Raw genomic sequence first — 14,831 nt, forward strand, 5'->3', positions numbered from 1 at the left:
ACCATCACCATATCTATTTTCCAGGAAATTGTGACTTAAACGATTCCTCTTGTGCACAAAGCCTACGGTAGATTTCTATCAATCTTATTGAGCTAACAATATGTGACAAGCTTATGATTATGATATACAGTGACTCTACATCACTACACATCACATGAAAGGCTGTGATCCAGCAATGGTGACTGAGGATTTAACATAAGGAAAGGAAAATAAGTCCAATAAAATGATGGAAGTAGTCTGCTCGGGCTCTGGATCAAGACTCACCCTGGAAGGACTGTCTGGCTCTCTCAACGAGCTCCTCTATAGAGTAACTGGCCAGATCGCCTCTGGCGTGTTTGGTCTTGCAGTATGTGCAGGCATTTAAACAACTGTGGAGAGAAAGAGAGTAGACATTATCAACACTAGATAATAAACATAGTAAACATTTCTGAGGGCATTAGATGACAAGACCACTTTTTAAAGACATGCATGTTTTGTGCATTTTTTGATACCCGAAAACTGAAAAAGTTTAAAGAATTTACAAGGATAAGTGAATGAAAGCTCTTGAATTGTAATGTGTTTGCATTACAAGATGCAAGACAGTAAAAAAAAGAAAAAAGTGCATATAAAGTCTCTCCAGGGACATACTGTTCAGTCTGTTTGCATGTGTTTGGTGCATTAGTAAGACAATGTAGTTATTCCCCAAGTATTTTTAAAGATGTTAGATGTTCAATAACAGGCTGGCAGGCGGTGCGCAGAAGAGGTTTTTGCTCAGTTTGTTTGTGCTCAAGCTTTGCTGAATTAGCTCCGTTGAGAGCCGAACAGGATGGGTCTAGTCTGTCCAGTCTTTCATCACTACTGTCAATGAAGCCCCGTCCAGGGCTCAAACAGCAACTGAGACACCGGCTCTGCCGCGGGCCAAATCTCTGACTCAGAGAGAGCGAGAGAGAGAGATTGTCTGTTCAAAATCCTGGAGTATCATTAGCCTTAAGAAAGCACAGCATCCAGCATGGCCTCCCCTCCAGCTACAATCCCCAGAAAAAGTGCTGAGCTACAGTAGGAACAAGATTTGTGGAGTTCACCTACAGTGGCCTCAAGCCACCTTTCAAAGTAGAGAATCTAATTACTGTGGTGAAAGCTGGAGCCCGCCGCCAAAAACAAGTTTCACAATGTAACCACAAGTTGAGGACGTGAAATAACTAAAACAATGTGTAATGGCTATGCAAGCATGATAGTATTTGTCACACTAATAATTCCTCCACACGGGAAACTCAACCAGCAAATAAGTTTAATACGCTATGACTTTAGCATGTTGCTAAACTTAATTGTATCCAACATCATTTATACTTTTTTATTTTTTAGTAAGTGTATGAACTTATAATCTTATTTGTGACCCATACTGGCAAAATGAGTCCGAATGCGCACAGTGTAATTTTGAGCTAGAGGCAAAAGAAAGTATAAATGTAGATTTTGGTCGAAATTTAAGTTTTGATAAAAATATATACATTAAGCCCTCATCTAGCAATCCCAATGTTATGAATAGTCATTAAACATGTAAAATGATCTTTATTTGAGAGGTGTTCCATCCTAAATGCTTAATCTAATACAAAGATGCGTGCATCCATATGGACCTGACATTTTAGTTTTGGTTTTAAAACATGCAGGAATTAAAAAATAAAGTGCAGGACTTACCCTGCGTTCACACCAGACGCGATAGATAGAGTTATTCTCGCATGTAAGCCGTGCATGAAATTCACCTCACGCGTTTCCCGCAGCAAAGCTCAATACGCGTCAATGAGCCGGATTCGCGTCTACCGCACCACGTTAAACGCCTCATTCGTGGCGCGAGACCTCCAGACGCGCGTAAACGTGTCTTTAAATTGACTTAACATTGAAATCACTTGCGCTTCACGCCTCTACCGCAGCTGAAGTGAACGCACTATTAAGCTTACGTTTGATGTTAAAATAGTTAAGAGAGATAAAGTTCGAGACCTGATTGATGATAAAGTGCAACTATTTCATTGCTAAAAAAAACCAATGTTATTTTGTGTATTTGGTATAATAGAATGTGTTTGTGTGGTTTATGTTTAAAACACATTATTTTCCACAAACTGTAAATTTTTTTAGCTCCAGATTTCACTCTCACAGATTTAAAAAGCTGTGTCCCTGATTGGCCAGCTAATCTGTACATTGTGATTAGCCTGAATACATCTGACGTCAGCCGGAAATGTGATGCTCTTTACTATGCTTGAAGGATTTGGTCACAATGCAATGCTAACAGGAGTTAACTTACAGGCTGTAAGTCTGAAGGGGGAGGAATTATGATAATGTCGGTCTTGTCTACATCACCAAACTGTTGCTTACAATCCATGTGTTTGTTGTAGTCCAAGAAAAGAAATTTACGTTGGAAACGATAACTCGAGTCATTGTTTACTTTGGGGTTTGTACCTTTTGCATATCGTTAACGTACTTATATACACTTACACACCAAAGGAAATGTAAAAACGTGAATCGGACAATAGGTGCTCTTTGAAAGAGCTATTAAGAGCAATAGAACACAAAAATGACCCTCCTCTCGCTGATTGACAGATCCGTATCCGTAGCATGCACACACATACACACATACTGTATGTGAGCGCGCGACTCCGATATCTACACATAATTACAGTTTTAACAATATCTATCTTGACAAGAATTCATGCAGCTATAATCTGTTATGTCTTAAGTGAACTTTTGGTTAACTGTTGGGGAAAAATATCTGATGTGTAACATTATATTAAATCCTTGCATTACAGTAGATCTTAAAGCGGTCTGTCACAATGTCAATCAAACAATAAAAGAAAGAAAAAAGTTGAACATATATATTTCCAATAGTATTGTTTAAGGTGCTTCACAATGCTATAGAAAAAAAAACATTCTGAATGGTTCGATAAAGAACCTTTAATATCTGAAGAACCTTTCTACTTCATTCAAGCTTCTTTGTAGAGAAAAAAGGTTATTAAAAAAAACTAAAAAGATCCAGATGTAGGCAAATATTCAGATAAAGCACTCTCCTAGCAATACATTAACACAAACAACCGTGGCTTACAGTCATCATTTCCCTTTTGTTTAAATTGTTATTTAAAAAGATGAACAGCTAAATAAAGAGACGCTTCTAATGCTGCGTGTGTCTCACTTTGACATTATATGATCTTTAGCAGGCAACATCTATCTCCCAGCACTTTGCCAAATTAAACCAGCCATTAAAGTAGAAGGATGGGTCACATGACTAGACCTTCAAGTAAACACAGATGGGTCCACCAAGGTCCAATGCATACAGACACATGGGAGAGCGTTATAGCCCTATAGACTGGGCTGCAAAAGGGGTTGGCTTTAATGTGATATGGCCCAGCAAAATGGATCAAACTCACTGTAATCCCAACGGGCATGAAGTCCCCATGCAATGTTTTTACATCAAACCAATCCATGTCTACCTCTGCTCTGCTCTATATGGTCCCTGACAGGAGGTCAGGTCACAGCTGGCTATTTATAGAATTTAGATTGCGGTCCCTCACGGCGAGGGCTGACATTAATGTAGGCCAGGCTACATTTTGGGTAATCTATTTACTTAAAGTCCTGCCTTAGACAATTCCAGGGAAAAAATGCTGCCTTAGAAACCAGTGAGCGCGAGAGAAATACAACAGAACTTGCCTGACACAAGACAAACAGGACGCTGAAAGGTTTTGAGAAGTATTAAAGACAGCTCATCTCTGTAGTGAGAGAAATCAAAGAGGGTTTGTTAAATTTGAATCAGTGGAGCTCTCACTACATTAAATATGCCAGCGGGTGGTGCTTTCATCCACACATATGCATCTGAGCTGAGCACTGTCACATCCATCAAAACATTTGAAGGCATCTGAAACATTCAAGAAGTCTCATTGCTTATTGATGCAGCTTGCTATGCGATTTCATTATTGATGGATGCAGACGTGTGGTCAGAAATGGAGCACTTTTAGGAGGTGGGTCATCGCCTGCAGTTCTTCAGCTGTTCGTGTCAATCGGCTTGTCTCTCACGACATATCTCTTGTGTTTTTTGAAAGCTAGCCAACTCCTTTAACTTTAAATGAACATCTAAAGCTCCTCACAGTCTCTAGCGGAGGTTTTATGTAGTGGTTTCTCTTTAGGACCCAGATTTGACATAAGTTCAATTCAACACGATCTTATGGTGATTCACAACTATTTTATGAAATGTCTATTTCGTATGAATTCCTTCAGTCTTATTGTAAAAAACAGTTGGTTCAACCTAGTTTTTTGAAGAAAACATTTCAGAATTTTCCTCCATATAGTGGACTTTAACAGGCCTCAACAGTTTACAGTTTCAATGTAGCTTAAAAGGGCTCGAAACCATCCCAACCGAAGCATAATGCTGCGTTCATACCAGCGGCAGTAGAGGCGTCAAGCACGAGTGATTTCAATGTTAAGTTAATGTGAAAACGTGTTGATGCGCGCCTGGAGGTCTTGGAGCGCGAATGAGGCGTTTAGGATGGCGCGATGGATACGATTTAGCCTCATTCGCGTGTCTAGTTTGCGCAAATTGAGCTTATGGTGTGGTACACGCGAATGGTGCTTTTTGTGCATTTGCGGTACATTCACTCGGCGCATAAGCGTTAACGCTTGATGGGAAGCTTGTCTAAAGTGTGGCCAACGGCCAATCACAGTGGCCTCAACACATGCTCCGGTCTTCCATAAACGTAATTGGCAGGCTCTGCTTAGGTAATTTTCATAAGGCGATATGATTGGATGACGCACGTGTTGCTGCTTGAAAAGTTGAGGAATGTTCAACTTCTGCCGCGGCGCCGACAGATTCACAATTCAGTTCGGCAATGCATGACATCACCCATTAAAACTGAATGGGAAGCGTCAACGCTTACACCCCATGTGAATGCATTTTTAGCGTTTGATGCCAATTTGTGGTTGAAGCCCGAGTTTAAAAATTTTAACGTTGGCGGATTTTCGCGCCACGTTAACCAATCAGGAGCCTGCTTGCTGCTGTGGCGGCAGCCCGCCAGGAGTCACTGATTCAACATGGAGGAACGCTTGATATTGTCCGTGAGCAGTCACCCGGAACTATACGACACAGGTCCTTATTTAAAACACCTGATTCGACTCATCAGCCTCCTTCCAAAATGGTAAACATGTGTCCCTAACAAGCTGATGAGTTAAATCAGGTGTGTTAAATAAGGAGACATCTAAAAGTTTCTGGGAGGGGGTGCCCGAGGACCAGGGTTGGGAAACACTGCCCTATAGTAAGGTGACCAAATACAAACCGATAACTCTCTCGATGAATGCATGATAAATATCAGCCATCTTGCAAACAGACAAACGCATAGCACTTGCCCGTCCCACAAGAACCGGATTTCGCCTCTGACACGCATCAAATGCTTACTTTTTCCGGGCGTCTATTTCGCTCTAGATGCGTGAATCCATTTAAAATGTTCAAGCGGCAAACTTAACGCGGTAGATGCGATTTTGACGCCTTAAACGCGGCTGGTGTGAACCCACGGTAAGGGTTTTTACTAGCGAAACGATCCTCATTTTCGCAAAAAAAAGGACTTTAAACCACTACTTCTCGTCTTGCACTAGCTGTGTGATACGCCAGCACGACCTTACATATTACGTTATCACGTCGAAAGGCCGTGCACATGTGAGTTAACACATATTGGTAACTACATAAACATATTAGTTTACGCAACAATTTTTACAACTTTTTGAGTAAACTATTTTTTAAGTTGATAAACTTCAAATTTTTAAGCAACTAGGTAACTTTAAGTTGAACCATTTTTTTTTACAGTGTATGCTTTTTTAAGAGCTGCTTTCAACCTAGTGACGTTGGGATTAGGTTTAAATCTTCATTCTCGTTTTACCTAATAATCGCATGTGTTTGTATGATTCACATTGTACACTGTAAAAAAATAGTGCAGTGCTGCGTGCAAATTTAATCAAATTGGTTATGCAAGTCAATTGAACCTACTATTTTAAATTTTAGACTAGTATTTGCACAACTCATAAACAAGTTAAAATTATTGAACATAATTTGTTTAGTTAAAGTAAGAACTTTGTTGATATACATTTTTTACAGTGTACAAATTCATATAAAATCGCCACCTCGTAATTTTTTTACGTTTTCCTGTAAGACCAGGTTGGTTTAATTACGCCAGTTTATTCAATGTGGCAGGTTCATTTGTGCAAAATACTGTAAAGCTTAATTAGACGTGTAGTCAAGGGTGTAGGATTTGGTTTGAACATTGGGGGTTCGAACTGTTCTTACGCTTTCATTAATCATTTTATAAATATTGGGGGAGGGGGGGTTGTAACTGCTGGTTTTGATTATTGGGTGGTTACCTTCTCCATCCATCTAGAAACTACACCCCTGCATCATTAAGAAAATAATATCTGAAGCAGTTTGTACCTTTTTACTATCCCAACAATGGATGATTTTATTTTTGTTGCACATGCATCCAACATTGTTTTTATTTCCCCTGCCACCCAGAACAGACCTATGACCCACAATGCATGTTAATAAAGAGTGTCGCCATTCGGGTTATTGCATTCTCCATTGTTATCTGCAACGTATGTCTCAAAATATCCGGGCCTGATTAGACACCTGCAGTAAATAATTTCTTAATTACTTTTTGCCAAAAGACACTCGCTGTGCCAGCGTCTGCCTGCCATTAATTACACAGAGATACATACGGACAATATACTTCATCATGGCTTCAAGGCTAAAGGGACCCTGGTGAGACCTAACCCGCTTATTATTTGTTACCTATTCAACAGTACTGTGACAGGAAGACAATGTTGAAAGCTCCCTGGACACTCGATGGTCCCTCAATTTATTAATTTGAGCCCAAGTGAGTGAGCCAGAGCTAAATTACGACGACCCCCTGTAAGCAGAGGGGGCGCCCAAGAGGGCCGATCCAGACACAAGGTTCTCCATATTGAAAGGGGAAGGAAGTGCTAAGCTCCCGATAAGAGCCTAAACTTGTGAGGAGACGTTAATTGTGCGTTAAGTCGGTAGGCGTGTTTGGGGTTTTGAAGAAAGTAGAGTAATTAAAACAGAAGTTTAAACTTTGCACGAGTTGCACGGATCATTCAGCAGACTGTCATTGTGTTTGCATTTGAAGGGCAGTGGGAAGATGCCTGCGGTTTAGACAACACCAATGAGGAGCTTTAGAAACATCTCCAATATAAATGCTGTGATAGACGGTTTAATGTTTCAAGGTCGAAAACAAAACTGAGCCGTGCAGAAATTCACAGGATTTATAAAATATCAAATCAGCACAGTATCAGCTTCACACAGCTTTCTTTTCTGATATAAAGTAGTTTTGAAATAATACACATTGTAAAAAATCACTATATAAATGTGAACAGAAATAAAGATTGCTAGCGCCTCAGCTCAGTAATGCTCTTTGGATATAAACATGACTTTTCAAGTGTGCAGTAACAGAAAACAAACAAAAACCACCTAATCTACTGCAATTTATCTTGACTTCTCTTCTTGCAACAAAAGTGAGCAAGAAAACATCCATAACAGAAAACCAGCTATGTGCTTCACTAATAGAAATAACAGGCCGTAACGAAGCACAAAACGTAATGTGAATAGCTAACTGAATGGCAGCAGGGAACGACACGTGTCCATGTACCCCAAAATCAACATCCATAGCCAAAACAAGACATTTCAGCAGCCAAGGCCTCCTTGCCTCTCTGGGACAGTCAGACGAAACAGAAACAGAGTTTAGTGGGTCAGAGAGGCTATGACTCGATATTAAAACATGGAGAACATGAGCTGTGCCCTGCAGTATCAGCTCACAGACAGGCCAGAGGAGAAGCTCAGAAGACCCCTCGTCTCTTAGGCACATCTGAAACCATCTGGACATGAACATAATCAATATCTGAAAAAATTCATTCAGTATTGCCACGAGCGGTGATATCAGCCTCAGATGAACTGAAGCACTGTCCTTGCATTGTCCCATTTGTAGTGAACTTGAGAAAAAGTGTTATTTCTTAACCTTTGCGCTATGTGAAATCATTTTAAATGTTTGCCCAGCATAGGTTCAGAAAAGAGAATGCAGTAAAACAAGTACAATTTTGACATGAAACGTCAACTTAACAACATATGTTTATTATTAATGTGTATGAAAATAAGAAAAAAAATATATAATAAATAACATTTTATATATTTTATATGTATAAATAAATAATAAAATATTGATATAAACTTTAATTACACAACACTCTTGTAATTGACAAATTAAATTAAAATGAATAAAATAAAATAATACAATCAAAAATATAAAATAAAATAAAAATGAATAAAAATTCGAATAAAATAAAAAATATACATTTAAAATGTGAAAAGAAAATGCATTAGCTGTAATGCATTCAAAAAGGTCAAAATCATTACGCAGGTTTATTTTGTCATTTTTTATAATGCTATTAAACCATCCCAGGTCATCCCAGGTAACCTATATAGTGCATATAGTCTTGCTTTCAATTCACTCCATGCTCCTGCACATACATTAAACTTAAATCAATATTTCATGCCAACTTATTTATTTAGTAGCTTGTGAAAAAGCAATACAAAGCTTTTAGTTGACTTTTAGATCACCCTGTCAGGGTTTAATTCACAATACAAGTGCATTATCATCAATGCATTAAAATAAAACATCATTGTTTTTTTCACATCTCCTCTGAATAATAAGCCAGAGTGTGTGTATATTACTGTTTGAGTTATTCGAAAAATATATATTTTAAATCTCTAAAATGGAAAAACATGTATATACAGTATATGCTGTATATGTTTAACCTCCTCAGACCTGGCGTGTACAAACGTGGACAATTAAGGGCTGCGTTGAGTCGCGTCTAGGACAATTTGGAGGTATCGTACACCAGAAGTGCACATTAAATAGCACGAGCTTAGTCAGATAGCGTCTACTTCAAAATGTAAAATATACATTAGCAGCCAATGTTAATCGTTAATGATTTGGGACAAATATTTTATGTTAAACTATGTGAGTGGCGCAACAGGGATTTGAGCAACTTCCTGAGACAAAGCTGGGCGCCACGGAAAGACGCCACCTGTCGGCGCCAGTGTGCGTATACGCATAGAAAACAATGTGTTAATTTTTTTTTAGAACGCCGTGGTGCTGCGCGGCGCTAAGCTGCACTCCAGTGTGCGACCCCCTTAACACTGCTTCATGTTAAAAAAAAATTGGTTATTATATTTATTGCTTCTTCCTAACCCCAAATAGCTGGAAGAATTCTGAAAAAAAGACAAACCAAAGCTCAGGTCTTAAGAGGTTAAGACAAAGTTACAGAAATGTGTTTGCTTTAGATACCGTTATACAAAAACAGACCTGAGAAGAAGTCTAAATGTAAACAGATGACTAATTTTCCATCGGACCCTCTGGATGTAACCCACCTGGCCTTGTAGACTCAAACGCAAGGTGTAAAGTTGTAAAATAAAACAGCATGTCTGAATCTGGGTAGCTTCAAAAAACCTTTTTCCTATTGCGTCTGAACCACCACATCAAACATATGTACAGAATGATGTTGCTATTGGCAGGCTGTTGGAAAGAAACATGATCTGAGATGGTGGATCAACTGCAGCTGGAATCACAAATCTGATACAGAACCATTAAGACCTGCGCTCTCACTTTGTTTCAGATGCTTACTGTATTATGATTGTTTTCGTCTCTCCTGAGAACCACTCATCCGTCGATTCCCCAATGCCACATCAAACAATAATTGGGCGCATTAAATCGCCTCCCGTCACAGAACGGGAACATCACGCTTTGCTTTGAAGCTTCATTTGCTGACAGCTTTGTCTTGGTTCCTTGTTTGCCAGCCAGGCGTGCATGTGTCAATGATCTCAGGTGAATCCCAACACTGTTTGCCATAATATCATGTTTACCATCGCCTCAACTCCCCCTTTGCCCCTCCTCTTCTTTTTACTGAACAGTTTAGTGCCGCTTTCTAGCCATAATCTCGTAATTCAAGTTTAATCTGCCGGCGATCTGGCTTTCGCTTGCCAAAACCGGCCAGAAAACAGTAAGCAGGCTTTGAACTAAAAGCAAATCTGAATCGGGCTGTGATCCACAACAGTTCGCTTACAAAAGCCGCCAACTCCTGCACGTCCTCCAGTGTGTATGCAAACGCCAAGACTTGAAATGTTTTTGAAGCTGGCTGTTATTGGAGGTCATCTAAACGCCAGTAAAATGTTGCTGGAGGTTGCCAAACCTCGTGAGTGCTCCTATATCACCCATGCAGTAAAGTGTGACTTTAAAACTGAAGACACTGTTGGCTAAAACACAGCCGAGTGATCCAGGGTACAACACATTACATACATCCACCATGCTAATGATGACAGCACTGAAGAGTACTGAGCCATGCCATCGTTTCTGATCATCATAGCGATGAATGGCACACGTTTCTGAAAAGACATCACTGCCACACACAAAAAGTCAAGAGAAAGAGGCAGTTTGTGAGCAAACGAGTCTGTGAACGTGCGAGATTGAATAATCTACACGGACCAGTGGAGCTGAAAACCACTCCATACATTAGTTTGATAAACACAGCAGGATTGGGTAAGAACTATGCTGAATTGTACACCATTATATTGATCTAGAGACTATGTGTTGAGCCCCATGCGTGAGACTCAAAACGAATACAATCTTGCCATGAAACACCAGGTGACCTGGAAAGATGACTGTGGAGCAAACTCATCTCAACAGCTCTTTTACTGTCTGATAGAACCACCAGATTCACTTTTCAGTAAAGCGCAGCACTTCCGAATTGTTTTCACATCTTGGGCGTTATATTAGAAATTATCCAAGTCGGTCGAAGCCGATGGTCTAGTGGGTAGCGCTCCAACATATGGTACAGACTCACTTTTGGCGACCTGAGTTTGAATCCAGTGGCAGCCGGTGACTTCTCTTTGAGAGGGGCGGATTCAAAATATGTGTTCGGAGGGTCATGTTTGTTGCACATCGTGCTAAAATGTGTGTTTGGTTCGTCATGTGAACCTTTGTGCATCATGAAAGACACTCAAATTAACAAAATACTCACAAGACAATAACTTAACACAATTAACTTTGTTAATAATTGAAATTGAGTGAGTATCTGGCAAACGTGAGCATCTCTTATATCATAAACCCCTTCGAAGCATCATGACGCATGATGCACATAGGTTCACATGGCACGCCAAATGCATTTTTTGATCATAGACTGTAAAAAAAGATGGACGTAGTGTTTCTGAAGATCGTTTTTGAAGCCAATAGTAGGCGGTGCCGGCCGCCGCCATCTTGGCAGCGCGTCACCGTGCATCATTCGCAGATATCCGAAAATGGGTAAAGAGGTGGGGACGTGGGTGAAGCTGAGGTGGCTGGTTGCTGAAACCACACCCACCTAGCTGGACTCTATTGACAGCAGTGGCTGTTCAACGTCACTCAAGTGGCCACGCCCTTAATTATGCAAAACTTTAAGGCTGAATATCACTTAAACTGATGAGTTACAAAAAATTCACCCCACTCACAATTAAAGGCAGAGTCCACAATGTTTGAAAAACGCTTTGGAAAGGGAGACGGGCTGACTACCAAAACTCACTTATAGCCAATCAGCAGTAAGGAGCGTGTCTACTAACCGACATCCTTGCCGGGTTGCGTATGTGTGGGCGGGTCTATCAACAGAAGGTCCAGATTCTATTGGTGTAGGGGCGTGTTTGTTTAGGTGATTTCAAATATCAACATTGGCTTTCAAACATCGTGGACTCCGCCTTTAAAATTAGCTATATAGTCCAAAAACACTTTTTTGTACCAGGCTGTAAAATTTTCTGCATTTTTGGGCATTTTAACATGGGGCTCTATGGGAATTGATTCCCTTTTAAAGCCAGCCTCTAGCGGCCAGCCGACGAATTGCAGTTTAAGTCACTTCCGCATTGGCTTCATTAGCGAGATCGGAATGTTGCCCCTCGATTTTGACATGACGAGCCACAAACATGACGGAGATGTTTTGAGGAGCTTCTCATTGTGTGCCCTCAAAAAAATAAGTCACCGGCTACCACTGTTCGAATCCCAGCTTCAGGTCCTTTGCCGATCCTGCACCACTCTCTCCACCCTGCACTTTCTGTTGTCTCCAATACCGTTTATCAAATGAAGGCAAAATGAACCAAAAAATAACTTCAAAATAAAATATCCAAGCCTCTCACTTTTAGAATATACTCACTTATCTCACTTTTAGAACATACCTCCTGAAGATGATTGTTTATTATTAAGAGCAATTATTATCATTAGCGGTCTTGGCTGGATGGTCTATGTGCTAATTCTGTCTTGTACCATACAGGCTTTGGTGTACTCTGAGGCCAACATTATCCCACGCTATTGCCAGGGAAAATCAAAATGACGAAGGGCACACAGGCCTATTAAAATTTGCTTGAGACTAATGATTTATTTCCTTTTCTATAAAATGTTCAAATGCAGCAGCTTGTCTGGCTACTTTTACTGTAATAATAATAAGCTCCACTGTTATTACGAATAACGTCAAGGCCTCTGGCAAAAGCGTCAGGCTGGACGACTGATATCAAAATGAATTTATCCCACTGCACGATGCATGCCAGCCAAGAAAAGCAAGAACATTTGATTAGGTTTCATGCTATGATTTATTCGTGATAAGCCCGCTTCTGATGAAATTAAGGTTTTACAATCTTCATGTCCCAGAGGAGGATGTTTCATACTTTTCATGTAGTAAGATATAGTAAAGGGGATGCAGCAATATCTGTGTCATTGATGAAATGCCACAAAGCTGTGATTTATGGCCCATGGGCAGTGTGCTTAAAGTCTCCCTGTAGTCAAGAATTTTATTAGCTAAATCTCATCTTTGAGCATCATAATAGGATCACTGATCCACACGTTCAGCTGTGTTGATGCGATTGGTTACCTCAATGTTTGTAACATTGGAAACCAAGACAATTTCAAACCACTGGAATGAGACTGTCTCCAATTATATGGCGAAAATATTTAGCAGTGATGTTGAATGATACATTTGCACATGGCTTAACTTAAAACATTAAAAAACACCACACAGACAAATAATCAACAATAAAAGCCTGAATTTCCACAGTGCGACTTGCACTTAAAGCACCCATGAAATAAAAATTACACTTTTTTTTCTTTTAGTATAAATGGATTCAACTTGATGTGTATATATATATATATATATATATCTCCCAAGGGTTTTTCCCTCCTAGGACTTTTTTATTTCCTCGGCTAAAAGCCCAGGTTTTTTTTCTCCTAGGGGGTTTTTTACCCCGGGGAGGCAGCCTTCTTGGGCTTAACTTAGCTTCCTCTTCTAGACATTACATTAGTAATACGCTCGCTTATAATGTTGAGTCATAGCCGCAGCAAATTTAACTGCTTATGCTATCGTGTATTATGTTGTGCTATCTGTCGCTTTTCTGTGCTTTTCACTGTTTCTATTAATGTAAAGCTGCTTTGGAACAATTAACTATTGTGAAAAGCGCTATATAAATAAAATTGAATTGAATTGAACTTAAGAATGAAAATAAACTGGTGTGGTCCAAAAAAACACTGACAAAATTCTCATACAGAAGATATAAGCAATCAAGAAGATATTTTCATCTGTCTTTTCATCAAACTTTTCATCAAATTTCCTGTCCAATCAAATGCTTTTTAGATGCTGAAGCGTCCCGCCCTCTACGTTTCGTTACAGTGCATCTTTACTGTACGGTGCCATACATGAAACACTTGTTTTTAAAGGTGGGAGGGTCTTTAAAATTCCATGTGTCACCACATCAAATAATGCTGCACACTTTAAATAGTAAATATGTGATTATAACTAGGTGATGAATGATGACATCTTGCTTTACATACTGAAGAGCCATAATATTGCCCTGTTAAATCGGTCATGAAATATTTGAAAATGTAAATGATGTTCAAACGGTCTGATGCAAGAAAACATTTACAATTGTGTTCAGAGCAAAACTGGTTCAGAGCAAAACTGTTTGTACATGTTTAGTATTTAAGTAACTGTAACCATATGGTCCACCAGACGCAAGTGATTTGTACTGTAATAACTGACTACTCTGTAAACTTTCTGCTAAGTGCCTGAGACAAAATGCTTGAATATCGATCCAGGATTTGATGCACTAGACTTTCAGAAAACAGACAGTGTCTGTGATTTGTGGTGTAGACTGATGGAGACTTAAAATGGCCAAACATTCCCACTGTAACTATACATACATTTAAAGTCACTTAAAGTGCATCAAACTTTCTTTCACACTAATAAGTGGATGTGTACACACACACACACACACACACACACACACACACAAACACAGTGTTATTTTCCCATTCTTCTCTTCATGATGCGAGAGCGACTCCAGATAACATTTTACCCTGAACTCTCCACACCACCACACCACTAAGGCTGTTTTGGCCTTTAACTGACACCAAAGCTTTCAGGACCCCTCCCCGGACACGTTACTGTTAGACATCATCACTCATAAAGCCATCAATGTATTATACAGCTGAGCTTTGCATAACTCGTACCATACAAATCAGTAGCCACAATTAAATCCATTTCATAAGGGCATCACATTTCATCCCATTTTATTTATTAATGTGACACAACAGGAGTGAGAAAAGAGGTGAAGTTTAAAAAAATCTAAAATAAAACACTCTTTGTGTGTCTTGCAGTCTCAAAGCACAAAAAAAAAGGATTATGAACAGCTGCAAAACTTCTTACGCATTGACGGTGTTAAAAAGTAAGCAAAACACAAATGAGACAAGCCAAGAATA

General features: G+C 39.6%; 1 protein-coding gene across 2 annotated transcripts in view; it reads right to left on the reverse strand.

The window, feature by feature from the left end:
- cdkal1 (CDK5 regulatory subunit associated protein 1-like 1) overlaps positions 1 to 14,831 on the reverse strand; it is a 455,867-nt gene that overhangs the window by 257,797 nt on the left and 183,239 nt on the right. For both annotated transcript variants that reach the window (XM_055209421.2, XM_073871851.1), the window contains exon 8: positions 265 to 368. In XM_055209421.2, coding sequence (XP_055065396.2) covers positions 265 to 368 — 104 coding nt within the window. The remainder of the gene's footprint in view (positions 1 to 264; positions 369 to 14,831) is intronic.

This window comes from Misgurnus anguillicaudatus, chromosome 10, assembly GCF_027580225.2.
Source record: "Misgurnus anguillicaudatus chromosome 10, ASM2758022v2, whole genome shotgun sequence".
In the NCBI taxonomy this organism is placed as follows: Eukaryota; Metazoa; Chordata; class Actinopteri; order Cypriniformes; family Cobitidae; genus Misgurnus; species Misgurnus anguillicaudatus.